This window comes from Girardinichthys multiradiatus, chromosome 10, assembly GCF_021462225.1.
Source record: "Girardinichthys multiradiatus isolate DD_20200921_A chromosome 10, DD_fGirMul_XY1, whole genome shotgun sequence".
NCBI lineage: Eukaryota > Metazoa > Chordata > Actinopteri > Cyprinodontiformes > Goodeidae > Girardinichthys > Girardinichthys multiradiatus.
In genome coordinates, this window is record NC_061803.1 from 34,525,995 (window position 1) to 34,553,638 (window position 27,644).

Genomic DNA, 27,644 nt, shown 5'->3' on the forward strand with positions numbered 1-27,644 from the left:
ATACCATGGTCAGTAAACCATTTACCAGTGGTTTTGGCACTGTGAGCAGGTGCCAGGTCGTGCTGAAAAATGAAATCTTCATCTCCATAAAGCTTTTCAGCAGATGGAAGCAGGAAGTGCTCCAAAATCTCCTGATAGCTAGCTGCATTGACCCTGCCCTTGATAAAACACAGTGGACCAACACCAGCAGCTGACACGGCACCCCAGACCATCACTGACTGTGGGTACTTGACACTGGACTTCTGGCATTTTGGCATTTCCTTCTCCCCAGTCTGCCTCCAGACTCTGGCACCTTGATTTCCGAATGACATGCAGAATTTGCTTTCATCCGAAAAAAGTACTTTGGACCACTGAGCAACAGTCCAGTGCTGCTTCTCTGTAGCCCAGGTCAGGCGCTTCTGCCGCTGTTTCTGGTTCAAAAGTGGCTTGACCTGGGGAATGCGGCACCTGTAGCCCATTTCCTGCACACGGTGGCTCTGGATGTTTCTACTCCAGACTCAGTCCACTGGTTCCGCAGGTCCCCCAAGGTCTGGAATCGGCCCTTCTCCACAATCTTCCTCAGGGTCCGGTCACCTCTTCTCGTTGTGCAGCGTTTTCTGCCACACTTTTTCCTTCCCACAGACTTCCCACTGAGGTGCCTTGATACAGCACTCTGGGAACAGCCTATTCGTTCAGAAATGTCTTTCTGTGTCTTACCCTCTTGCTTGAGGGTGTCAATAGTGGCCTTCTGGACAGCAGTCAGGTCGGCAGTCTTACCCATGATTGGGGTTTTGAGTGATGAACCAGGCTGGGAGTTTTAAAGGCCTCGGGAATCTTTTGCAGGTGTTTAGAGTTAACTCGTTGATTCAGATGATTAGGTTCATAGCTCCTTTAGAGACCCTTTTAATGATATGCTAATTTTGTGAGATAGGAATTTTGGGTTTTCATGAGCTGTATGCCAAAATTATCCATATTAAGACAATAAAAGACCTGAAATATTTCAGTTAGTGTGCAATGAATCTAAAATATATGAATGTTAAATTTTCATCATGACATTATGGAAAATAATGAACTTTATCACAATATGCTAATATTTTGAGAAGGACCTGTACAGAGGCTACAATCCTCGAAGCGGCCGTCCCGGGAACGAGTCCCGGACCCGGCGACATTTGCTCTTTCTATCCTTCTTTCCTGTCTGCCTACTGTCAAAAAATAAAAAATAAAGCACCCTGCTCTGGCTCTATAAAGGGCATCTCCTGACACCTCCAGCTTGTTCCTCAGACGTCCAGGCTGGATGGTATTTAAGGCGTTGGACAGATCTAAGAACACGGTATTCACAGTGCTTCCGTGCTTCTACAGGTAGGTCAGAGCTCATTGCAGAAGGTAAATAATGGCATTATCCATCCCAATGCCAGGCTGTTCGTCAAACTGCAGCAGGTCCTCCAAGGGGCTAAGATGGTTAGCCGCTTGTGAAATCAGTGCTACTGGCCTGTAGCTGCTGAGGTCCTTCAGATGTGTGGTCTTAGGCACTGGTACTACACAGAAGGCCTTCCACAGCTGTGGTGCTTTCCCTGGTTCCAGGCTAATGAGAGGTGTGGAAAGGGACATGATGCTGAAACAGGCTGCCTGCTTGCATGGTGTATCCTGATGTAGTGGCCCAGGTGCCTTTTATGGCCATCTAAATAATTTTGTGAGGCCTCCGTCCTTTTCTTTAATGGAGCAAATCTGGCCTGCCAGGAGGTGGTTGATGCAGATGCACTCTTTTATCGTCTTTGAGGGTGACATTTTCACAGACAGATAAACTATTCATAAAAGAAAAAAAATTTTTTAAATACAACACAAATAATTTATTATTCATTAATCAGGTTTCTACATTCATCTGAATTTTATAGTAAACAAAATCACAGACTTTTGCCAAAACTTTCAGATTTGACTTGGATTTATATATAAAATGGATCGAATCCCTTTCTACAAAAACCTGACTATTTTGTTGGTTTCAATTCAATCTTGCATGCTTAGTTTGTTATTGAGTGGATAAAGAAATTTATTTTTGCGTTTTTATTTTAGAAATGAAGTGCAAGTGCATTTAACTTGACGATTTTGGCCTTATTGACACCACTGGGCTATAGTGACCGATGCCGTGTCTAATTCTCTCTGAAGTGGTTTTAATTCCCGATTAAAGATTTCATTCTGAACAGGAAACATCTAACAACCAGCAGGGGTATCAGTGCCTTTTATTCTGAAATTGAGTACAGGAAGTGCTTCCGCTGAGGTGTCGGGGCAGGGACGACGTGTCAAGGTGTGCTCTCACCGTCATGGGGCTAGTTTACTCGGAGGTAAGTTGAAACTGTTCAGCTTTTGTCCCGACCTGACTTTTAGGTTCGTTTATTCCTCATCATTTATTCTGACAGGACCGAACACTGGTTCTGTTTAGGGTGCGAACCGAGCGCATACCTGAGCTGTTTGTGGTCCTCAGATACGGTGAGGGATGTTACCTCACAAGTATCAGGAATATTTGAAGATTACTTCAGCAATATTGCTCTAAAGTTTCTGTGACTTCTTGGGGAACACTGCTGTAACTTTCCCGTGTATTTCACGGGAAAGTTACAGCAATACTACTTTAACTTTGACATGTTACTTCACCAAGGCCCTCTTTGGCCCCTGGTGTAGAGCCTTCTCAAAGAGTTTGAAATGAGCTGCCGAGATTGTCGTTTTATCCATTTTGAGTTTTTAGCAATCACACTTATATCTGAAGACGATACTTTCTCAACAGCGCGTCACTGACTTTCAGGATTCAACAGTGCGGGATCGCGCCTTGCGCATGCTCAGATGGCACCTATCATTACGTCTCCCTTTCTTAAAAAAATGAAATGATCAGTACATAAATATGATAGCAATATTTTAAACTTGAAAAGGGACTCTTAATTCAAAACGGTTGCACCATTAGTATGAAATAATTGGTATCATGTAGAACAACAAATACAGATCATATTATGTTTAAACTTGTTCAGTGAGTCTCTGAGGTGGTTCCAGTGTCCTTGAAGATCTTCTAAGACTCGACTCCTGTGCTTGAGCTGGTATTTCAGCTGGCAGTCTCTCAGGCATGTGTGTGATTTGCTCACCTTGCATCACTCTTTTGCACAGCCGTGTTTGGCTCCTTTAAGGTGTCATGGTGATTTCTCCTCAGCACTGCACCATGTTCTGTCTGGATGTTGTACGATCCTGGTTGGTCTTCAGCTCGAACTGCTGCTTTCCTTGTTTAGGTGTTGCTCACTGGATCACCAGCTTGATGTTTTGCTAGGCTATGTGTTCCTTTGTTGTTGTAGAACTTCTGTTTTTCTTTTGTCCTTCCTTGACCCTCTTCATTTTCTCCATCCTTTGTTTTCAGCATGGTTTCCTTCACAGATAGGTTTGACCTCAGGACTGCATTCTGGTGGTGTGGTACAATGTATCAATAGACTCTTGTGGAAATAACCTCTACTGTCTTTTGCCTTAATCGTTTCACAGCTTAACCAGGCTTTTCCATTAATCCAGTGGACTGTGGTGTGGAATCCATAAAATCCCACTTCTCTGCAAAGAGTCTGAAATTTTAACTGGTAAATTGTGGACCATCATCAGTAAAGACTTCATTTGGTACGCCATGTCTGGAGAACACTGCTTTCATGGTTGTCACTTAATGGTTGTTCAGTTTGTAGACCTCTGGATATTGTGAGTAATAGTCCGACTACCATATAGTCCTTTCCATTTAAATCAATAGATTAGCACCAACCTTCGGATATGACCTGCCTGCTACTGGGTGTGGTTTCAGTGGCTCTGCTGGATTGCTTGCTTGATATTTGAGTCAAACTGAACAGCTTGACCCCTCATTTGCCACATCCTGATTGATCAGTGGCGTGTTTATTCCTTGCATTTCTCTATTCCCAAATGTCCTTTGTGTATTTTTGCAACATCTTTCTCTTTAGGGATAATTTGCTACCTTTGTTGATGATGCCATCTACAACTGATTGTTCAGCTCTGTAGTTCCAGTAATCAGTGATTTCAGGTTCACAGCTCTGTTTCATTCATTTAACACAACAAAATAAAACAAGGAGAGAATTTGTGAGGCCAATTTTTAGGGTTTGTACAGAATGCTCAGTAGATGATATTTAGGAACAGTAGCTGGGTGATATGACCATGTGAACGGGATCATTCTCCATCAGAGCAGAAGATGCTGTCTGAATCTATGATCGTGCTCTGTATCTGCTGACCTTCACTCTATTCTGACAGACGCTCTGGTAACTGTCTGGTAACACAGTCACTCAGTCCATCATGGATCAAACCATTTCCAACCACATTATGGGTTTGCAGATAGACCAAATGAAGTCCAGATTCCTAATAGGAGCAAAACTGTTTCTGTTACTGAGGCAGATTCAATGGACGACTGCTGAGCTGCTGCAGAACCGTCAAAAGGGCTAGTAGAACCTTTTTTTTAAAAATCTTTTCAACATATTTAGATCCATATGAATGACTTTGAACATTCCTGTTTGATCAATTTTAGACTTGACTGTAGTCTGAGGCCCTGTTTACACATCAACAATTCATTAAAAACAGGATTTTTTTTTTCTGTTTTTGTTAACACATCTCCATGACATTTTAATTACAATCCCTGTTAACACGGCAACAGAAGAGACATAAAAATAGTGCGACACCCTTGCGGCGCCACTTGTTGGCTGTATGTTCTTTCAAACTCAACAACATGTGAAACATTTCCTGCTTCCTGCAAAAGATTTTACAGAAACTGGAGAATGAGACTGCTCCATGACTGTTTACCAGTGCATTTATCTTCAGGCCATCTGAATTCCCCAATTGGTCAGTTCAGCTCTCAGTCATCATCACAGTCTCTGCTGCAGAATAGGAGCTTCCGACAATCCATAGATTACCCACAGCAGAATGCCAGCATGGTTTTGGATCTTTTCCTATATTTCACTATATTTCTGTCCGACACCATACTGAACTTCTCCTCCTCCTCCTTCCACCCCCCACCTCTTTAGCCGGCCTGTCAGGCAGCCTCCAGCGGAGACATCCATCAGCTCTATGCGATCCTGAAAATGAACCCGACCCTGCTGGACGTTCAGGACAAACACACCGGGGACACGCCCCTCATTGCTGCTTGTCGTCATGGTAACCTGAATGTGGTTAAGTACCTGGTGGACAACAAGGCAAATGCCCTGCTTACCAATAAGGTGCGGTGTCATGATGATGTCAGGATGCTGTAGGTTCCTCTTCTGCGCTGATTCTAACAGTGTCAATTTGTCCCTCAGAAACAGAGGACATGTCTTCACTATGTGTCTAAGAAGACTCTGTCTCTTTTGGACTACCTGATGATCGCCATCCTGATGCCTATCCTGCTGCTGGGATACGTCCTCATGGTAATCAGCCAATCAGCATCCTCCCTGCAAGATGTAGTACAGTGTTAGTTTTACAGTTATGTTCAGTATAACTGAACCTTGGTGTGTTTAAAAAGGGAGTAAAACACCTTAAAAATCCTTAGAATGGTTACATTCGACAGTCCATTTCTTGATGCTGCCTCAGAGACAGCATGTTTGATGTCACCCCACACACTTTCTGGGGTTTGGGGTTTTTCTTCAAGGTTATTCCACGTTCAATATAAAGCATAGTGACCTTTTCACGTATGTTTATGAGCTCACACTAATCCACTATCACTAGTATGTGATGAATAAGCTGTATACCATAGTTTGAGAAACATTGCCATACCATAATGCTTCAGTCCCCGTGCTTAAGTCATTTGAATTTAATGTTTGAGGTTTATCAGACAAACTGTCTTCAGCCGTAGACCCAGAAAGAACAATCTTACTTTCTTCAGTCCATAAAACGTTTGATTCCTCTTTCAGCCAGTCACTGTGTTCTTTGGTAAACTGTAACCTTTTCAGCACATGTTGTTTTTCCAACAATAGGACTCTGCCTGAGCTCCTTGCTATTAGTTTGGCTTAATATAGGCATCTTATGATGGTTATTTTGACAGTCTCCATCCATCTTGGTGATTGAGGGTTCAACCAAGCCCCATTGGTGATGTAGTACACCAGGGGCCTATTTCATGAAGATAGAATTGTGCATTTCAGGATCAAAGCAGATAGCTGCTCTTGATCAAGCCTCGTGAGCAGATCTGGACTTCATTGGTTTTACAAACAAATAGCCACACTGAGGAGAGCAGATAGCTCAAGATGGGTGAACTAACTAAAGAGGGCACACCCACAGCTCTTTTTCTCTCTCTCCCAGTCTGCTCTTGCATTAAAGTGGGTAGCGGCGTGGCTTGGTTTAGCGGCCTGAGACCACTGAGTGAAGCTCTTTTCCCTATGATGACTTGGAGGCATGACTCAGTTCAGTGAGGTGCAAGCATAACGCAGGTTAGTAATGTAACTTGGATCTGTGGCTCTGTTCAGTGTGGTGAGGTGGAGGGGTGGCTCGGCTTGGCTCCTTCGGCGAGATGATGTGGCTTGGTTGAACGAGGTGAGGTAGAGAGGTGGCTGGGCTCAGTGCGGTGAGGTGGAGGCATGGCTCGGTTCAGGGAAGTGTATGGGGGTTCGGTTCAGCAAGGTGAGGTGGAGGCATGGCTTGGTTCTGTGGGTTGAGGTAAGGGAAGTTTCCTGGTTGCTGAACTTACTGATCTGGATTCAGTTAAATTTAATTCAGTTTAGTTATATGGCACCAATTCACAACACATGCCATCTAAAGGCACTTTACAATAAAACACATCTAATCATTGAGACAGATTCCAAATGAAGGACATAAGTCCCAAATTGATCCTAGATAACAAACAATGCTGTCAAATTTAGTTATTTATTTAAATAGGTTTAAAAATGATGTTATTTCTAAGAAAACCCAGCAGACTACATCAAGTCATTGACTTGCAGCATTCACTTCTCCTGGGTGAGCATGTAGTGACAGTGGTTAGTTACTTGCATTGTGTTTGCATTGTACTTGCTCTAAGACTGCAAGGGAAGCTCAGCTTCCCCTAAAATGTCAAAAAATAAGTGATCAAATATATACTGTTGTGTGTACATGTCATTGACTAAATATGTGCTACAACGCGCTCAACGTTTGTTCAGAATCAGCATCTTATCACTGGTAACAACGCAGCTTTCCTCTCACTCATTCTTGCAGCTTCACAGTGCTTTAAACAGTGAGTTCAATAGCGAAGCAAAAATGCTGGGCTTTGTCCCACCCATCGGATGCTCAGCTTCTCTAGCGTCTATGGGGCAGTGGGCTGGCATCAGCTGGCCTGGACGCTCAGCTTCTGCATGATGATTGGATGATCTGTCTGAGGCTGAATCCCTTTTTGATTGACAGCGAAATGAGCGAATCAGCGATCTTGAAATTGAGCCTCCTTGAAAGACCACTGATTTGCAGTAATCCCTCATACTGAGCATGCATGTAGCGACAGCAATGGAAAGGTCCTCTTGAACCGGAAGAATACCTACAAGAGAACCTGGCTCGGTGTGAACGGCCACATGCCACGAGCGACTGGGGGGTTGTGAAAATAGAGCATACACAATGAAATAAACAATATTTAAATTGTCAGTCAGTCAGTCATTTTCTACCGCTTATTCCATAGTGGGTCGCGGGGGAGCTGGTGCCTATCTCCAGCAGTCTATGGGCAAGAGGCAGGGTACACCCTGGACAGGCTGCCAGTCCATCGCAGGGCTTTGTTTTACCCTAAATTAATTTTCACAGCCCAGGCATAACCTCTTACATAAACTGTTCTGAAGAACAGGAGGATAGGAGGTCTTGGCTGGCCCAACAGCTGTATTGTCTTAATGAAATAGTTTTAACAGTTTTCCCAGCTCCACTTCATCATGTTACTGTAACTGGCATGTCCAGAGGGTTCCCTTAGGGCTTTTTGCTACTGCCCTCTGACTACAGCATGTCTGACCTCTGCAACTGTTTGTGTTCATGTTGCAGCTGCAGAAAGAGAGAAAGAGTGTGGCGCTGATGGAGGTCCTGCTGAGCAGTAGTGTGAATGTTAGCGCCATTGACTATGTGAGTGAAACCCCAAATAGGAGAGCTGGTAAATATCAGACTACAACTTCTCTCTGATCACTGTCCTGACATCTGTGTCTGTTTCTGCTGCAGAAAGGCAACACAGCGCTGCACTATGTCTGTCAAAGGAAAAGTCACAGTCTGGTTCCTCTGCTGTTGAAACGGAATGCCCAAACTGACATTAGGAATAAGGTACGTCCACAAATGCACCATTACCAAATGATGTTAACATTCCTAAACACTGTGGCAGAGTAATGTTTAGGTTTACTTTTGTAATCAGATTCTGGTGTCCAGTTTAGGTTTGCTCCCTGAAATTCAATTTATCTCAATTTGATTCAGTTCAGTTTATTTATACAGCGCCAATTAATAACAAATCTTGTCTCAAGGCACTTTAAAAAAAAAAAGTAAATTCACTCCAATCAAACATACCAATTGGAGAAAACAAGCAGTCAGTTATATTCATTCCATTTTAATGCTAGTTATCAAAAAATGCAGTCAAGTTCAGTTTATCATTCAAATAGGTAAAAGGTGTTCTACCTAAAGAAACCCAGCTGATTGCATAAAGTCATAGACTAGCAGCAATCACTCCTCCTTGATGAACATAGTAACAGTGGAATATTGATTGCATTGAGTCATTAACCTTTCAGCAATTCCTCACTTTCTATGTTAAAGAAAAAGTAGAGGCATAATGACATTGGTCATTATGCCCTTAGTGTTTTCAATTAGGACAGAAATGCAGCAAAACAGATAGGCTCTGAGCCTACATACAATTAGTCACAGCAAAGGCTCAGTCAATTGATTTGCCCAGCAGAGAGACAGGGTGAAATACAGAAGCACCGAGACAGTTGTATCATCTATGAAAAGAGAACATGAAGTTATTGTCAGCACTGACTCAGCTGATGTCCTCCTAAAGGGAGATGTCACAGCTAAACAGAACTCCAAGCAAGATGTAGCTTCTATGAAGAGAAAAAACAGAGAGAACATAACTTTGAAGGCTGAAATTACAGAAAATAATGCAAAATTGGAGAGCAGTAGGAGAATTTAGTGTTAAAATCCGACCAGTATCTCCTCCAGCTAACTACCGGTATATGCCTTTTAAAAAATGTAAGTCTTAAGCCTAGTATTAAACTTGGCAGCTTTAACTATTTAGTAAATATCTTTCAACAAGGTATAGGAGTGTGTTCATAGTTAGATAAGAAAATCAGAATTGCTCCGTTTTAATTCAACCTAAAGGTGTTCGTGGCGGTTGAGGAACAGTCAAGTTTCTCCATACCAAACTTTATATACCTTTAGCCATGGTAATAATTGTAACACAGGGATTCATTGAATTGGTGGCGTGACCCAAAACCTTTGGCAAAATAGTGTGTATGTAAAGGTGGAATGGAAGAATTTGTGTTTATTTCTTTTCTGTCTGAACTTACAGTTGTAGCTATATCAGAAAGACATGTGGGTGGATTACAAACTCTGTAACTTTGTCACAGAATTAATAGATTTGATGACTTGTTTATTATCTGAATCATGTGTTCCAGAATGGAGAAACTCCGCTGGACATCGCCACCCGGCTAAAGTTCACAAAGATAATTGCCATGCTCAGGAAGACAAACTAATGGACACCCACCACCATCAGTTAGAGCTCAGACTGATCCATAATGCTAAGCTAGGTTAAAGGTTTGGGTGCTAAGCTAGGTTAATGATTTTTAAGAAGTTACAGTACTGTAATATTATTGAACCCTGTTGCAAAGTTTGGCTAACTAATTCTGTGTTAAATTGTGTTTTTTGGCTTCAGTCGATTCAAATCTGTTCATGGATAATGGTTTTGTACTCGGAAGTGGGATTTTCCGAGTTCCGTCTCGGAAAAAGCACAAAAACAATGCCTCAAGTCTGATTTCAACTAGGAATGTTGCAGTTCACCAAACAAACTCGAGTTCAGTATCGGATATGACTGTGCACATATAGAATATTGTAAAAGTTTCAGGTATAAACAGTTTAATAGCACTTCTGACAGTTTATATATCATTAAACCAGAGCCACACAGTGCTGTAAAGTAGCTATATGTGACCATGCTCCTTTTTGTCCTTTACCACAAATAGAAAAATATTATCGGCTTGCACTGCTAAAAGTACTTAGCTTCAAAACAAATCGCACATCCCAGTGTTTTTCCACTAACAATTAAAATGCTCTCAACTTCTAGGCCAACAGTTTCTATATGTAGCATGAATCTGTCTATAAATGCTAAAGTAGGCTAAAAGTTACTCTTTATCATCAGTTACATTATTTCTATACATAGATGCTAATAGGCTAATGTTTTTACACTAAGGAAGGCTCACAGTTACTAAGTAGTTACAATAATGTAATACTGTTAAATATTGACATTTGCTGAAATAACTACCTTTAACTGTTTAAAAATGCTAAGCATGCTAATCTTTATATCTAGCCTCAGATAATTTCTACATTTATTTGCTAATGATTTCTTTTTGTAGCTTTAGTTGCTTTCTTTATAGATGCTAAGCAAGTGTGACTGAGAGCGAAGAGTGGAGAATCTATGTGCAGATGTAAAACTAAACTTGGAACCGAAATTTCAATGTTTTTAACATTTTTAAGACAAAATGTCTGTGATATGTGCAAATATTTTTCTTGGAACACAGCTGCTGAAGTTAAAGTTACACTGTATCAAAATGTTCTTTCAGTTTGTTATACTTTGCTCTTTATGTTGTAATTTATAATGTATCCTGGGACATATTTACTGTGTAGAAAGGACAGACTTCTGATTGAGACATTGACAAGATAGCAGCATAAAGTAGCGCAATTTCAGAACCCTTGTGACAAATAATGTTTGTCCAGACAAAACAGATTTGCTCCTGACCCGTCACCTTCAAAGACAAAAGTCCATAATGTCTACTACAGTAAAGCACAAGAAAAACATCTGTCTACCAGCAACATACAAAGATGCCAAAAGGAGCAGAACGTCTTCCCCAGCTAATAATGCAGATGATGTGTTCAATGTTAGTGTTTGATTAAGTGGTCCTGTTCTGCTTACACTAAAGTGATATTCAATAAATTACAATAGTATTAAAAAGTTTATTTATTGCAGTAATTTAATTCCCAAGGTGAACACATAATATAGATAAGTTGCAAACAGACTGATGTTTTCAATCACATGTTTTCTGAAAAGTGGCCAAGATTACTAACCTACTGGAAATGAATCCAGAGGCATTTAGAATGCTCACTGGGTTTTTTTACCCTTTAGTTGTGAGTGAATGTACTTGTGTTATATCTCTTTTAAGAGATTTGATTAATATGATAAAAATGTATCCTGATTCTTTTAATAAGCAACAATGGCATCAGAAGAAATGGTTGAAACCAGAACCAGCTACAGCAGTAGATTGGATTTCAGATTACCAAAACAATTTACATAATAGAAAAACTTTCAGATAGGGAAATATTTTTAATAGGTTTACAGAACATGTGAAACCTGTGAAGTAAGATTTCTGCTGACTGACAAGCTGGGTAGGAACTGTGAATTAATTTACATTTAAGGGGTGCAGTGGTTTTGGTGTAAACATGCTGTTCTGTGCTGTCAGTGTCCAGTATCATAGAATGTAAAAAGTGCATGCTCCCCATTCATGGCAGTGTTACTGATCATCTTTCTTTTCTCCATTTGCGGTTTGCAAAATAACATGTTAGTACCTTTTCTTTTGTTTGTGTTGTTTTTCCTTGCTTAATCCTGACAATAACCTCCAAAGGTGAAATGTTTCCTTATTTATGTAACATTGTTTTGAATGTGAATTGCAGTGCCAAAATATAAAAGACCTTACAAAAGAAAATGACAATAAAGGTTTCAAATGCAAATTTAAAACTGTTTTGTTAAGGTTCTCATGAGTTCTTTAAAATTAGACTAAAGAAGCTCCTAAACCCTGAAAGGTGTACGGGGGAGAGAGGACCCCTTCACTAACACTCAGCTGGGGGTGACCTGGGCAGGAGTTTTCCTCTTTAAAAGGATAGCAAACAGTTTGAACTACAGGATGAGGTGAAGAAACAGGTTTCAGAGCAATCTGAGTTTAATACGTCATTAACTGGTGAAAATGTGGGTGATAATCTAAACTACCTGTGAAAATTTGCTGGGCAAGACTGCCTGGAACCCATCATGTTCTAAAGATTTACATATTTAAGACATTTTTATCGTGCCACCAAAACACATCTTTTATGGTTAGATTAGTCATATGGTCAATCGATGGGTGACAAATGGTGCTTAACCACCAAAATAATTTGAACTTTGTAAGTGCTGAGGTCTCTTCTGAATTTTGACCGAGATGATTCTCATGTTTCCCAATTTGTTCTCAGATTAAAGAGGCAGCGCCTGTTGCAAACCTCTGTGGGCGTTCTCTGCTGTTTCTTCATGCCATTGGATTATTTTTAGCTTTGGAATTCCTTAGATCTGCAGTTTCAGCCTCACCTGTTCCAGTTTTTACTCAAGATTTCACATTAAAAGGAGGAAGTTTCTTAAGTTCAACACAGGAAACTTCTGCGAAACTCTGGATCCGTTCCCAGGTCAAAGAACCAACCTGCTGTTGTTGTTCTATTAAACTATCAGAACCAGAACCTCTGTAATCCATCCAAACTGAAATCTTGTTTTGTTTCTGGTCACAAAGGTGTGGGTATGAAACAGCAGCTTTAATTCACAGTTTATCATGAACAACATGGTCATTATTTCCTAACACGTTACAGTACAACACACACCTGCAGCTGTCTGTGAGGCTGAAATTAAAACAGGAAGTCCAGACCCAGATACTGCGAATGTTTCAGCTTCACTTCCTGTTTTCAGATTAGGCTGTGTTCAGTTGCTGCACTCTGATTGGACAGCTGCTCTAAAAAACATTCTGAGGACAGATTTCATTAAAAGGTCCAAAGTCAGAATAAATTCCATCTGGGTAGACAGGATGATCAGAACCAGCAGAGATGTCAAACAGAATCTCTAAAGGTCAGAACGTCTCCTACATGTCCAGAGTTGCTCATAAACAAGAATCTGCTGGAAGGAACCAGCTCTGCTTATGGTTCTGATGCTGGTTCTGCAGCTTCAATTCACACTGCATTCAAGTTTTATCAGAACAAGAGTTGGAAGCTCAGACCAACCATCTACATTGATTGCATTTGGACTGAACCAAAGACTTCAAAGTTCTTGTTTCTGGTAACATTGGAAAACCAGGTGAAGTTCTAACATTTAAAGATTGTTCTGTGATGTTTCAACATGTAGATTTGACACAGACAGATTTGGACACTCTGTTCCATTGCAGGTTCCATCCAATTAGAGCATCTGTCTTTAATCAGCCAGCAGCTGGTTGAATACAAAACAGTTCAGTTTGGACCTTTAATGAAGCCTGGGCAGAGCTTCTAGTTGGTTCTGGACCAGAATACTGAACTCTGCTTGTTGTTCTAGAACCATGAGCCTGAACCCACTTCAGAGACTACATAGCATATGAATAAAGGTTCTGACAGCTCTCTGTCAGAACTTGTAGAACCGAGTTAAAACATATCAGCTGCTGTTCTGTAAACTTTTTCTTCCCTCTAAATCAAAATTCTGGTAGTACATTATAAAAACATTATAAAACGTGCTGGATTAAACATGGCTGCTGGACCTTCACTCAACACATCCTGAACTCTGCTGGTCCCTAAGAAGAACCAGTGTCCTCTGCATCTCTACCGATATTCCTGCAGCAGCTTCAGAATGGACGGAAACATAACCTGAGGAGCATCCAGCCCCCAGATGAAATCCAGATGTTCCCAGTGCTTGATGTGCTGATGGTAGACCAGGTTGGACACCTGCAGTGAGAAAATATTTTCAACATCTCTGCCAACAAGGAACTTGCAGAAAAACATTATTTAAAACCAGAAAAAACCCTTAAGAAAACCACATCCATGTAGCCACTGAAGGTCCACAGCTAACTTTAAACAAATATACAACTGAGACCTTTACAGTGAAGAGATCTGTTAACCTGTGACTTTTATTCTGAAGAAGCAGCTGAGAGACCTGAAGCTTTTACGTTGAGAACCCAACACCAAGTGGCACTGTTGATCTGACCTGAGTGAGAAGAACAGCGATGTCTTTTGGGTCTGCTAAAGTATCATGTCCCCCAGAAAACAGGGCAGTGGGAACTTTCATGTCCTGGACCCGAAACTCTGGAGGAGTTGACTGAAGAGGGGACGCATAGAGGACAGGGGAAGGACAAATGTGAAGACATGTGGCGAGAGAAACACAAAATTAGAAACATGGAGCCAAGAACAACATCTGTTATCATACCCCAGTTAAACAAGGAGGTTTCCCAGTGCTTCCAGTTTCAAATTCACCTGGTTGTAGTGCCTTCTGTTTCCTTGTGGTCCAAAGTCAAATGCCATTAGTTTCCCTCTATGGACAGCCTGTAAACAGCAGACAAAACAGCAATCAATGACGTCATGAGAGAAACACTGTTTATATTCAATTCAATTCAATTCAAAGATACTTTATTGATCCCCGAGGGGAAATTAGAATTCCAGTACAACCCATCCAAACATACATCATGACACAAGACAAATGGGGGGACGGGTCACCGAGGCTTTGCTGCCCGCTCACAGGCGCTGCCCTTGCTAGATGAGAAAAGAGGCCACATTAGGAAAGTAGAAGGAAAAAAAAATCATATTTCACACTTTATCCTTAGCAGGATACAGTTTGAGATTGCAAAAAACCTCAGCACAAAGAAGCAACAAGTTTACAAAACATCATGCTGGGAACGATGGAGGTGGTGTGAGGGGGTGCATATGTTTATCTTGAGCATGTGTGTGTGTGTAAGTGAGTGTGTGCAAGTAAGTCCATGAAGCACTGTCACAGAGGCCATTGTCCTTGATGGTTCGTTGGAATGTTCATCAACCGGCCACAAAGTTCTGAGCAGGTCCACAGATGTCCTCAGGGAAGGGAGGGGGCAGAGGGAGCAGAGCGTCATGTTTCCAGGAGAAGTTGAAGATAACAAGCCATCAAGGCCGTGCAGGGGAGCCAGATTCAGAAAAACAATAATTATTTGGGTTAGGCTGACTCTTAATTTTCCGTCAGCCTTGAGAATCTCGCTGGTTCTTCTCAAAGGCGAATCCAAATAGACAAATTCCTGGTTTTCGCCAGATCCAAGCGAACAACTTTCTCCAAGATTTATCCCATTTCACCCCTGAGTCCAGGAACCGCAACCCGCCTGCGATCCTAAGGATCACATCCAGTCTGCGATTCAGCTCACGTAACATCTCAGTCTGAGTGTTAATCGCTCTGAAGATCCCATCACACGTGCCAGGCAGCCTCACAATTGCCAGAACAGCTGCTGACATTCTCCGAATTTCTCGATACACCAGGTAACCGCTGACTCCAAAAAGCAGAAATCCTGATATCAAACATCCAATTATATACACATCTTCCACATCCTCGACTGACATTATCACCAGACACACAATCCTCCACTTCTGCCAGGAGTCCATCGTGTATCCGGAGAAAAATGTCCCAACCGGGCAAGTGGGCTCTCCCGACCCCTGTCTTCTCGTCGAGAAAATTTGATCAATTGCATTGAGAGACCAGCTGACCAAATCCATAATTTGGAAGAATTTAGAAGGTGTGCAAAAAGAGGCCCCAAAAAAAGACAAGACACAGAGCTGAAGCAGGGCAGATATGGGAGGGGTGCGGGAGACAGAGAAAAAGCGTCCTCCTCCACCGAGAGCAGGAAAAAGAGAATGAAGTCATCGACGTGCTGTAGGTCCAGTCAACCCTGCAGAAGAACTGAGTTCATAACTGCTGCCTCCATATGTTCAGTGTCTGTGGATTTTAAAGGTGAGTGATGGGGGCAAGGTTCAAATTGTTACAGTACCTGCGCCCAGTGGATCATGTTCTGGACAGAGGTCCCAGCAGGACAGTGAGTGGTGAAGACCGGAGTCCGAGTCTGGAACACACCAGGAAGTCTTCTTCAGTAAAACACCTGAACTTCAACACAAACTGGTAATGTTTTCTAATTTAAATCAGTCAGTTACAGGAACATCTGACAGAGCTTTAATCTGCCTGTAGAACAAAATAGAACAAAGTTCTGGTATTCTGGGTCAGCGGTACAGACCATGTTGAGGTTTTTCTCGTCAAAACCGCAGAGGATGAAGAAGAGGTTTCCACACAGCTTGTTCAGCAACGTCCTCGCACACACATGTTCAGCCAACCATTTGATGTACTGGCTCTGCGGCAGGAAGTCCCGCTTTCCAAACAGGTCCTGCAGGGGGCAGCAATGAGCACGACATCAATGGGTCTCAAGGAAAGGCAGAATAAGAATTTTCCGATAATGTTATTAAATAATATGAATACAATATTAAATATTTTCCTGTAAAGCTGCTGGAATTCATCCTGTTTCTGTTCTTTTTGAAAAGGCTAAAATTTGTAATACATCTCAGATTTCCACCAACAGATGGATCATCGCAACCTTGTGAGCACCAGTCCGCTGCCCTGCAAGCGGGTCCAGGAACTGATTCTTACCCAGATCAGAAAATCTGGCAGGACAGACAGTTTGGTCATGGGGCTGCCGGTGAATGCCACGGTCGCTACAGGAGCCAATCCAAAGAACAGCCGAATCTTACTGGCCAGCTCCGGCAGCGTGGAGAACGCTATGAATGCTGGGAAATAAGACGGGCGTTAGCCTGTACAGGAAGTCAGTATTTTACAGCAGACTGGGAGGAAGAGCAGTACTTGGTCTGGTACCTATGGTGGTTCCTTGGGAGTGTCCGACGTAGAAGATCTGCTCCTGACCCGTCACCTTCAAAATGTGGTTGACAACTGCAGGAAGATCCTTCAGAGCCATTTCATCATAGCTGCAGGCATTCAGAGAGGATGGTCAGAATAGTGGAAAACATCATGTCCCAAAACTACCTTATCCAGAAACATCAGACCAGAACCACCTGATCCAGAACCATCAGAGTGTGTGGAGGGTCAGAACCAGAAAAAACCCTATTATGATCCAGAATCAGCTGAACCGGAACATACTGTTTTAAAACAACTTGAAACAGAACCATGTGACTTAGAACCACCTGTCCTTGAAAAACCTAATCCAAAATGATTTTTTTCAGAACACTGTTCTCCAGAGCAACCTTATCCCAAAGAATCTAGAATCCTGTGTTCCATAACCACTTCATCCAGAACCCTCTGTTCCAGACCAATCTGATGCAGAATCACCTGATCCATAAACTGACTGCAGAAATACTCCCCAGGTTTGATACTGGAGGAGGCTGCAGCTCTAAGAAATTAACTTAAATGATCTAGAAATGTCCAGAACCATCTGCAGTAAATGTCTGGGTATGGTCTCTTCTAGAAATTAACGAATTATTTTCAGTCTGAAGGACTAATTGTTCCTGGAATTTCTAGATGTTTGAACTATTTTCTGAAAATAGATGTCTGAACATGAAGATATCTCAGCTGTAAGTTCTCACCTGAACCTCCAGAAATCCTCAAGGTCTGGGCTCAGAGTCTGATGTTTCCTGGACCAGGTGTTCCCCCGGCTGTTCCCGATCCACACGTCGTAGCCAGCATCTGCCAGCACGTAGCCCAGGCTGGAGTTAGGAAGGTTGGTGATCCAGTTACTGCCGGCAGCCAAGAGTCCATGCTGTAGGAAGACTGCTGACCTCAGACCTGTCGAATGGACACCAGGACCAGTTGAAGTGATGGGTGGATAAAATCCCTATTCCCCATCAGCGTTTTGGTGTAAAAAAAAAAAAAACCCAGAATAGAATGAGAATCCGACCTGCTGTGTGTTTGAGTCCATGAGGGATCCTGTTGACACTCAGGATGTAGCCGTCTTCTGTCAGAACCTCATGCTCCTCCGCAGGGTAACCCCATCTCTGAATGATCTCCGTCTGAGTGACAGAGGTTCACAAATTCAACAACCTGCAGAAAAATATCCCAACACAATGGCACACCTTCAGCCTGCTGCTCCTGTTATATGTCAAAAAGCCAAAACACACACTTGCAGGAGACAAAACTGCACGTGTGAGGCAGAGATCTGAGGAAAAAAACCCATTCCCTCTGACTTTCAGCAGAAAACAGAAATGAAAGCGCCACCTGGTAGTAATGAAGATGTAACGTGTACTTACAATGTTCATGTTGACCTCAGGGTCCAGCCTTAAATGTGGTTGATCAGAGCGGCATTGACCACCAACGGTCCAGCCGCTGTGGAAGAGAGTGGAGAGAAACAATGTGCACACCCAGATGCACATGATTATCTGAAACAGAGAGTCAGATTGCTGCATTCAGGGACAAGGACAAAAATCTGTAAAACTTCTACACTTACAGCCTGTTTTATATCCTTTCTGTCCCATTTGATAGGCTGTATATTGGCCCATCATTGGTTTTACAACTTTTAAATTTATTTCAGTTTCTGTAACCCAGATTCAGTCAGGAGCAGGACTGACAGCATACAAGATAATAATAATAAAGATACAATCAGATAAACTTTATTATTTATTTTGTGGCATTAGGGGCATTTGTTTTTCATTTTTTTGACAGTAGCTAGACAGGAAAGAGGACAAAGAGAGGGGGAGACATTCGGCAAAGGTCGCCGGGCCAAGAACTTGAACCTGAGACAGCCGCATGGACTTTAGCCTCTGCACATGGTCGCAAGCTTAACCCCTCCACCACCAGTGCCGCCCCCTGATTGTGTCTTTATTATTTTTTCTCCTGGAGCCAGGCCTGGGGTCGGGACTCGTCGGAGAGCGCCTGGTGGCCGGGTTGCTCCTCGCGGGACCCGGCCGGGCCAAGCCCGAATGAGAGACACGAGGCCATCCCCCAGTGGGCCCACCACCTGCAGGGGGAACCGTGAGGGACCGGTGCAAAGAGGATTGGGTGGCGGACGAAGGTGGAGACCTCAGCGGCCCGATCCCCGGATGCTTAGGCTGGCTCTAGGGACGTGGAATGTCACCTCGCTGGGGGGGAAGGAGCCTGAGCTTGAGCGGGAGGTCGAGAGATATCGACTAGAAATAGTCGGGCTCGCCTCCACGCACAGCGTGGGCTCTGGAACCCATCTCCTTGAGAAGGGTTGGACTCTCTTCTACTCTGGAGTGGCCCACGGAGAGAGGCGGTGGGCTGGTGTGTGTTTGCTTGTTGCCCCCCAGCTCAGCCGTCTCGTGTTGGGGTTTACCCCAGTGGATGAGAGGGTCGTATCCCTACGCCTTCGGGTTGGGGAGAGGTCTCTGACTATCATTTCAGCCTACGGGCCGAATGGTAGTGCAGAGTACCCGGTCTTCTTGGCGTCCCTGTCGGGGGTGCTGGATAGTGCCCCTCCCGGGGACTCCATTATTCTGCTGGGGAACTTCAACGCCCACGTGGGGAACGACAGTGACACCTGGAGAGGCGTGATCGGGAGGAATGGCCTCCTCGATCTGAATCCGAGTGGTGTTTTGTTATTGGACTTCTGTGCTAGTCACGGATTGTCCATAACGAATACCATGTTCAAACATAAGGGTGTCCATCAGTGCACTTGGCACCAGGACACCCTAGGCAGGAGGTCGATGATTGACTTTGTTGTCGTATCATCAGACCTTGGGCCGCATGATTTGGACACTCGGGTGAAGAGAGGGGCTGAGCTGTCCACTGATCACCACCTGGTGGTGAGTTGGATCCGCTGGAGGAGGAGAACGCCGGACAGACTTGGCAGGCCCAAGCGCATAGTGAGGGTCTGCTGGGAACGTCTGGCGGAGCCCTCGGCCAGGGATGTATTCAACTCCCACCTCCGGGAGAGCTTCGACCAGATCCCGGGGGATGTTGGAGACATAGAGTCCGAGTGGACCATGTTCTCCGCATCTATTGTCGATGCTGCTGCCCGTAGCTGCGGCCGTAAGGTCTGCGGTGCCTGTCGTGGCGGCAATCCCAGAACCCGGTGGTGGACACCGGCAGTAAGAGATGCTGTCAAGCTGAAGAAGGAGTCCTATCGGCTGTGGTTGGCTTGTGGGACTCCTGAGGTGGCTGACGGGTACCGTGAGGCCAAGCGTGCTGCAGCCCGGGCTGTGGCAGAGGCAAAAACTCGGGCCTGGGAGGAGTTCGGAGAGGCCATGGAGAAGGACTACCGGTTGGCCTCGAAGCGATTCTGGCAAACCGTCCGGCGCCTCAGGAGGGGGAAGCAGTGCTTCGTCAACACTGTTTATAGTGGGGGTGGGAGACTGCTGACCTCGACTGAGGACATTATCGGGCGGTGGAAGGAGTACTTCGAGGATCTCCTCAATCCTGCCATCACGCATTCCGTGATGGAAACAGAGGCTGGGGACTCGGGGTTGGACTCTTTCATCACCCAGGCTGAAGTCACCGAGGTGGTTAAAAAGCTCCGCGGTGGCAAGGCTTCGGGGGTGGATGAGATCTGCCCTGAGTACCTCAAGTCTCTGGATGTTGTAGGGCTGTCATGGTTGACACGCCTCTTTAACATTGCGTGGCGGTCGGGGACAGTGCCTCTGGACTGGCAGACTGGGGTTTTGTTTCCCCATTCATTAGAAGGGGGACCGGAGGGTGTGTTCCACCTACAGGGGGGTCACACTCCTCAGTCTCCCTGGTAAGGCCTACGCCAGGGTATTGGAGAGGAGAGTCCGGTCGGTAGTCGAACCTCGGCTTCAGGAGGAGCAGTGTGGTTTTCGTCCCGGCCGTGGAACACTGGACCAGCTCTATACCCTCTACAGGGTGCTCGAGGGTTCATGGGAGTTTGCCCAACCGGTTCACATGTGTTTTGTGGACCTGGAGAAGGCATTTGACTGTGTCCCTCGTGATGCCCTGTGGGGGTGCTCCAGGAGTATGGAATCGGGGGCCCTTTATTAGGGGCCATCCGGTCCCTGTACGAGCGGAGCAGGAGTTTGGTCCGCATTGCCGGCACTAAGTCGGACCTGTTCCCAGTGCATGTTGGACTCTGGCAGGGCTGCCCTTTGTCACCGGTCCTGTTCATAACTTTTATGGACAGGATTTCTAGACGCAGCCAAGGGCCAGAGGGAGTCTGGTTTGGGGACCAGTGGATTTCGTCTCTTCTTTTTGCGGATGACGTGGTCCTGCTGGCCCCCTCTAGCCAAGACCTACAGCATACGCTGTGGCGGTTCGCAGCCGAGTGTGAAGCGGCTGGGATGAGGATCAGCTCCTCCAAGTCCGAGGCCATGGTACTCGACCGGAAAAGGGTGGCTTGTCCTCTTCAGGTTGGAGGAGAGTTCCTGCCTCAAGTGGAGGGGTTAAAGTATCTCGGGGTCTTGTTCACGAGTGAGGGAAGAATGGAGCGTGAGATCAACAGACGGATCGGTGCGGCTGCCACAGTAATGGGGGCGCTGTGCCAGTCCGTTGTGGTGAAGAGAGAGTTGAGCCGAAAAGCAAAGCTCTCAATTTACCGGTTGGTCTACGTTCCTACCCTCACCTATGGCCATGAACTTTGGGTCATGACCGAAAGAACGAGATCCCGGATACAAGCAGCGGAAATGAGCTTCCTCCGTAGGGTGGCCGGGCACTCCCTTAGAGATAGGGTGAGGAGCTCGGCCATCCGGGAGGGGCTCGGAGTAGAGCCGCTGGTCCTCCACATCGAGAGGAGCCAGTTGAGGTGGCTCGGGCATCTATACCGGATGCCTCCTGGACGCCTTCCTTGGGAGGTGTTCCAGGCACGTCCCACCGGGAGGAGGCCCAGGGGACGGCCCAGGACATGCTGGAGGGATTATGTCTCTCGGCTGGCCTGGGAACGCCTTGGGCTCCGCCTGGAGGAGCTGGAGGAGGTGTCTGGGGAGAGGGACGTCTGGGCGTCTCTGCTGAGTCTGCTGCCCCCGCGACCCGGTCCCGGATAAGCGGAAGACGACGAGTAAGAGTACGAGTATTTTTTCTTTATCTTCTTCACTCCAGTTTATCTTCTTGTATTCATAAAAAATTAGATTAGATTCGTTTTTATTTTTTTCTTTGGTTAGGTTTTTGCTAAAACATTGAATGTTTTCTAACTTTAGAAATCCCGATCTTGTCTCTGATAATTTAGGCTTTCATTGTTTTTTAGCTCCAATATGACTTTTTAACATTACTGCAATATTCTTCCTTTTTTAGCAGCCAAGTGTTTAATTTTCAATAGTCTTTGTAGTTTTATGGTTGAGGTGTGTTATTTGTACCTTTATTACAGTGTCATATCTTGCTACTGAACAGGATATTAACCAATAATCTATCAACAGATGTTCCTTGATCATTTGGTTTGTTGTTTTGTCCTCTCTATACAATACAGACCAATAGTTTGGACACACCTTCTCATTCAAAGAGTTTTCTTTATTTTCATGACTATGAATATTGTAGCTTCACGCTGAAGGCATAAAAACTATGAATTAACACATGTGGAATTATATACTGAACAAAAAAGTGTGAAACAACTGAAAATATGTCTTATATTCTAGGTTCTTCAAAGTAGCCACCTTTTGCTTTGATTACTGTTCCGCACGCTCTTGGCATTCTGTTGATGAGCTTCAAGAGGTAGTCACCTGAAATGGTTTTCGCTTCACAGGTGTGCCCTGTCGGGTTTAATAAGTGGGATTTCAAGCCTTATAAATGGGGTTGGGACCATCAGTTGTATATTGCAGGAGGTGGATACAGTACACAGCTGATAGTCCTACTGAATAGACTGTTAGAATTTGTATTATGGCAAGAAAAAAGCAGCTAAGTGAAGAATAACGAGTGGCCATCATTACTTTAAGAAATGAAGGTCAGTCAGTCCGAACAATTGGGAAAACTTTAAAAGTGTCCCCAAGTCCAGTTGGAAAAACCATCAAGCGCTACAAAGAAACTGGCTCACATGAGGACCGCCCCAGGAAAGGAAGACCAAGAGTCACCTCTGCTGCGGACGATAAGTTCATCCGAGTCACCAGCCTCAGAAGTCGCAGGTTAACAGCAGCTCAGATTAGAGAACTGGTCAATGCCACACAGAGTTCTAGCAGCAGACACATCTCTAGAACAACTGTTAAGAGGAGACTGTGTGAATCAGGCCTTCATGGTAAAATAGCTGCTAGGAAACCACTGCTGAGGACAGGCAACAAGCAGAAGAGACTTGTTTGGGATAAAGAACACAAGGAATGGACATTAGACCAGTGGAAATCTGTGCTTTGGTCTGATGAGTCCAAGTTTGAGATCTTTGGTTCCAACCACCGTGTCTTTGTGCGGTGCAGAAGAGGTGAACGGATGGACTCTACATGCCTGGTTCCCACCGTGAAGCATGGAGGAGGAGGTGTGATGGTGTGGGGGTGCTTTGCTGGTGGCACTGTTGGGGATTTATTCAAAATTGAAGGCATACTGAACCAGCATGGCTACCACAGCATCTTGCAGCGGCATGCTATTCCATCCGGTTTGCGTTAAGTTGGACCATCATTTATTTTTCAACAGGACAATGACCCCAAACACACCTCCAGGCTGTGTAAGGGCTATTTGACCAAGAAGGAGAGTGATGGGTTGCTGCGCCAGATGACCTGGCCTCCACAGTCACCGGACCTGAGCTGGACCGCAGAGTGAAGGCAAAAGGGCCAACAAGTGCTAAGCATCTCTGGGAACTCCTTAAAGACTGTTGGAAAACCATTTCAGGTGACGACCTCTTGAAGCTCATCAACAGAATACCAAGAGTGTGTGGAGCAGTAATCAAAGCAAAAGGTGGCTACTTTGAAGAACCTAGACTATAAGACATATTTTCAGTTGTTTCACACTTTTTTGTTCAGTATATTATTCCACATGTGTTAATTCATAGTTTTGATGCCTTCAGTGTGAAGCTACAATATTCATAGTCATGAAAATAAAGAAAACTCTTTGAATGAGAAGGTGTGTCCAAACCTTTGGTCTGTACTGTATATCAATGAGCATGTTTCAGTTCATTAAAATCTGTTATATAATTTGGATGACTGTGATAATGTCTAGTAGGCATCTGTCTGACCACTCATCAGTTAAAGCCTCCTCCCATTAGTATGTGGTCTGTTGAATATTTGATTTCTAATACCTTGATAACATTTGTAATCTGATACAGTGTACACATTAAAATCAGAGATATTGACAAATATCAAACATTTTCAGTTTTAAGAATACATGCTTCCCAATGGCTATAAGCATCTGTAATATCATAATTTAAGTTTATAAAAAAAGCTACTTTTATAACAGTAATTTAGTCCTGTCAGCATCACCAGTGTGCTACAAGATAGGGAACTTGAATCAAAAGTACAAACTTCTATAAGGGATATTAACACAGTAAATAAGTGTCACTTCTTTTTTAACCAACCTCAGAGTCTGACTTGAGGTAAGGAGAACATGGGAAATTGCACTGCACCTTCACTGATCTTGTAAACGTGAACCAAAACTACTTCTTTTGTCAATTATGTTAGTGGTTAATATTCCATTTGGGAATTTTACTGATGCCACCTTCTGCTTTGGAAGGGAACTGCTTGTTCCAGACTCGCACTCTGCTGGTGAGTTACGTCCCCTTGGGAACAACAATCATTTGGCTGGGGTGGTCGCAAAGGTGGCCAAAGAATAGCTTATGGTCACCCCTGGCCAGCCCCTAGCTCTGCCCCTGTCCCCACTGCTGAGACCAGATTTGACTTGTTGGAGTGTTGGATTTTTGCCCTTTACAAAACAAAAAAAATAGCTTTGAGCCGTTCAGTCATATTAAATTAAATGAAGAAATCATTCCATATACTTTCTCCTGATTCAATTCAATTCAATTCAAAAATACTTTATTAATCCAAAAGGGAAATTAAATGTTGTTATAGCTCATATTATGAAGGTTTCTTCAAAGAGCCGTTGTAGATGCTGATGGCTGTGGGCAGGAAGGATCTCCTGTAGCGCTCCGTCTTACAGCAGATCTGGAGAAGCCTCTGACTGAAGACACTGTTGTTGTAGGACAGTCTCATGAAGAGGATGCTCAGAGTTCTCCATAATGTTCTTCATTTTATGAAGAATCCATCTTTGCACAATGATCTCCAGAGGTTCCAGAGGAGTCCCCAGAACAGAGCCAGCCCTCTTTATCAGCTTGTTGAGCTTTTGTAAGTCCCTGGCTCTGATGCTGCTTCCCCAGCAGATGATGGCAGATAAGAGATCACACTCTCCACAACAGACTTATAGAAGATATGCAGCATCTTGCTGCAAACACCAAAGGACCTAAGCTTCCTCAAGAAGTACAGTCTGCTCTGTCCCTTCTTGTAGATGGCTTCACAGTTGCATCTCCACTCTAGTCTGTGATGAACCTGTATGGACCTCTGAAACCCGCTGCTTTGCAATCCTTCCTTGCCTAGTCAACTTTCGGCCGCAGAGCATGTCTGGACTGCCCATCCTCTCGTGTCAGATGTTCAGCAAACCGGATCCCTTCTTCTCTGCAGACTGGTGACACCTTGGTTCTTCTCCATATTTCATTCTTGTTGATTCTTTTGGTGAAGCGGATAATATTATGTCTATGTTTATTTCGGGCCAGTCTTCTAACCACATCAACTGTATTGTCCACCAGAAATTAACGATGTCAGGTCTGACATTTTCTTTTTTCGCTGTAAAACAGATACACCATCTTCTCTTGTATCTTACATACACACAGGTCAAACGTTTTAGATACACTTTCTCACTTAATGGGTCTCTTTATTTTCACGACTATTTCAATTGTAGATTCTCACCAGCGACACCAAACCTGTGAATGAACACACATGAAATTATGTAGAAAACAAAAAGTGTGAAATAACTAAACATTTTTATATTTTAGATTCTTCAACATAGCCACCCTTTGCTCTGATTACTGCTTTGTTCTCTTAGCATTCTCTCCATGAGCTTCATGAGGTGGTCACCTGAAATAGTTTTCCAAAGAGTCTTGAAAGAACTTCCCAAAGGTTAATTGGGAGACAGCCAAAGGTTCATATTTCAGTCATCACAGCAAAGGGCATCTACTTTAAGGAATCTAAAATACAACAGATTTAAAGTTCTTTTAAAATTTTTTCTTTGACACATAAATGCATATGTGTTCATTCACTGTTTTGATGCCTTCAGTGAGAAACTATGTACAATGTAAATAGTCATAAACATAAAGAAAACCGTTAAATGAGAAAGGTAGTTTATATTTAGACTCATGTACTTTTTTTTTTCAGTGTTTCTACTTGTGTCTCCAAGCAGTTGTCTGTAGTTTTACATTCTTTCAGATCTTCTGAGTTGAGCTGCACTGTTATTGCAATGGAAACTAACACTGTGCTATGTTGCTGCAGTGAAACAGAGTTCAGCTGGTGTCCCCAATGAATGTGTGCATTCTGACTGAAATACATTATTTTATGTCTCCATTTATCAATTTGCTGCAATATGTTGGATTCATGTTAATTTGTGTTTAAACACATAACACAGAATAAAAATAAAAATAAAGAATAAAAAGGTCTAATTAACCCAAAATCTCACGACCCCCTGGTGTACCTCCACGGACCCACTAGGGGTCGCGACAGCCTCGTTAAAGACCTCTGCCCTAGACCTATGGTCAGATCTGTTATTGGTCAGTCTGATTAACTCAGTTCAGACTGCCAGAACACACTGTTGCAAGTCCGAACGGGTCCATTACTGTGCAGTTAGCCTGGTCCCTGAACACGACACTTACTTTTGGTTGGACTGACAGGAATCAATATAGTGACGTGATTCCCCGATAGGAGCTCCAAGATTTGACATTACTGGAAGGCTGCATGATTCTGTTTCTGGCTGATTTCAACCCAGTTTAACATGTTTAAAGTCAGCTTATACCAGGTATTAATATTTACAGCATATTTTAACTAAGTTACTACCTGTTTTCAAATGTTTACAGCGTGGTTCTAAATTTTTTACAACCTGTTTTAAATAGTTTTAACATGTCTGCTGTCTGCTTTCTTTCTGACAGCAGACTGACTCATGAAAACACTTCGTTATCCGACTTTTTTTACTTCACTCATTCTTTACTTGTGTTACAGCCTCTCCATTAACTACTTGCTGCCTATTTCTGGTTTATTTAACTGGTTTAACTCGCTTTACTAACATAAACCGGTTCCGTTCCTATTCTACCCGTATTGGACATGCATGACCTGATTTCGTCAGGTAAGAAGCCCTTACAACTCACCTGTTGTCCAGCTACTGGTGCAGTGCCGCTGGTCTCTGAACGCGGCAGGTCACACGACTAACTTCAGATGTGGTCTTTCTGTGATTGGTCTTTTTCTTCTTAGGTTTTCGTTGGTGGTTTGCAAACAACAGCTTGGTGCATTACCGCCATCAACTGGTAGGAGGTATGGACTCCCTCATCCTGAACTGTTTTAATTAATTCAATTTAATTTAATTCAATTCTTTATGATGCTTTTTACTTACTGTTCGACTGAATTTAATATTTATTTCAACTGAAATTTCTTGTAGCCTTCGTTGCAACTTTGTTATTTCATTTCCACTAATATGAGCTGCTATCCGTGCAAATATAACAATTAATCCCATTATTTTGATTCTAAACCTTGTTTGTTGTATTTCCATCAAGATATCTGGTCTGCTTTCTGAAGAAATGTTTTTAATACAGAGTAATTATGAACTGGATCTGAACAAATTATTGATGTTAGTGGTTGTTTATCTTGAATAGTGAGTAGTATTGCTACCATTTCGTCTGTATATAATG

At 43.5% G+C, this 27,644-nt stretch overlaps 2 protein-coding genes across 5 annotated transcripts; one reads left to right on the top strand and one right to left on the bottom strand.

Annotated features, from left to right (window-relative positions):
* Window positions 1-1,934: 1,934 nt before the first annotated feature.
* On the top strand, window positions 1,935-11,865 carry ankrd22 (ankyrin repeat domain 22). 4 transcript variants are annotated; one of them, XM_047377104.1, is made up of 7 exons: window positions 3,011-3,242; window positions 3,487-3,575; window positions 5,010-5,201; window positions 5,280-5,387; window positions 7,939-8,016; window positions 8,110-8,208; window positions 9,546-11,865. In XM_047377104.1, the coding sequence occupies exons 3-7, from the start codon at window positions 5,067-5,069 to the stop codon at window positions 9,621-9,623; spliced, it is 498 nt and encodes a 165-aa protein (XP_047233060.1). In that variant the 5' UTR covers window positions 3,011-3,242; window positions 3,487-3,575; window positions 5,010-5,066; the 3' UTR covers window positions 9,624-11,865. The 4 variants fall into 4 exon arrangements, with proteins under 4 accessions (XP_047233057.1, XP_047233060.1, XP_047233058.1 ...); XM_047377101.1 differs by lacking the exons at window positions 3,011-3,242; window positions 3,487-3,575 and adding an exon at window positions 1,935-2,315; XM_047377102.1 differs by having other exon boundaries at window positions 3,011-3,575.
* Window positions 11,866-12,666: 801 nt separating this feature from the next.
* On the bottom strand, window positions 12,667-27,251 carry lipf (lipase, gastric). Its single transcript, XM_047377099.1, has 11 exons — window positions 27,108-27,251; window positions 18,142-18,270; window positions 17,793-17,904; window positions 17,482-17,680; window positions 16,757-16,866; window positions 16,535-16,671; window positions 16,128-16,274; window positions 15,888-15,959; window positions 14,359-14,427; window positions 14,093-14,203; window positions 12,667-13,833 (listed from the first exon to the last, which is right to left on the bottom strand). Exons 2-11 carry the CDS (start codon window positions 18,262-18,264, stop codon window positions 13,711-13,713), a joined length of 1,203 nt encoding a protein of 400 aa, XP_047233055.1. The 5' UTR covers window positions 18,265-18,270; window positions 27,108-27,251; the 3' UTR covers window positions 12,667-13,710.
* Between the last annotated feature and the right edge of the window lie 393 nt (window positions 27,252-27,644).

Coding starts and splice junctions, on each gene's coding strand:
- ankrd22 (XM_047377101.1), top strand. CDS start 2,295: ATGGGGCTAGTTTACTCGGAG. Junction 2,316..5,009: donor TGGGGCTAGTTTACTCGGAG/GTAAGTTGAAAC, acceptor CCACCTCTTTAG/CCGGCCTGTCAGGCAGCCTC. Junction 8,209..9,545: donor AAACTGACATTAGGAATAAG/GTACGTCCACAA, acceptor CATGTGTTCCAG/AATGGAGAAACTCCGCTGGA.
- lipf (XM_047377099.1), bottom strand. CDS start 18,264: ATGTGCATCTGGGTGTGCACATTGTTTCTCTCCACTCTCTTCCACAGC. Junction 17,681..17,792: donor TGGACTCAAACACACAGCAG/GTCGGATTCTCA, acceptor TCCATTCGACAG/GTCTGAGGTCAGCAGTCTTC. Junction 16,672..16,756: donor CTCCCAAGGAACCACCATAG/GTACCAGACCAA, acceptor CTTATTTCCCAG/CATTCATAGCGTTCTCCACG.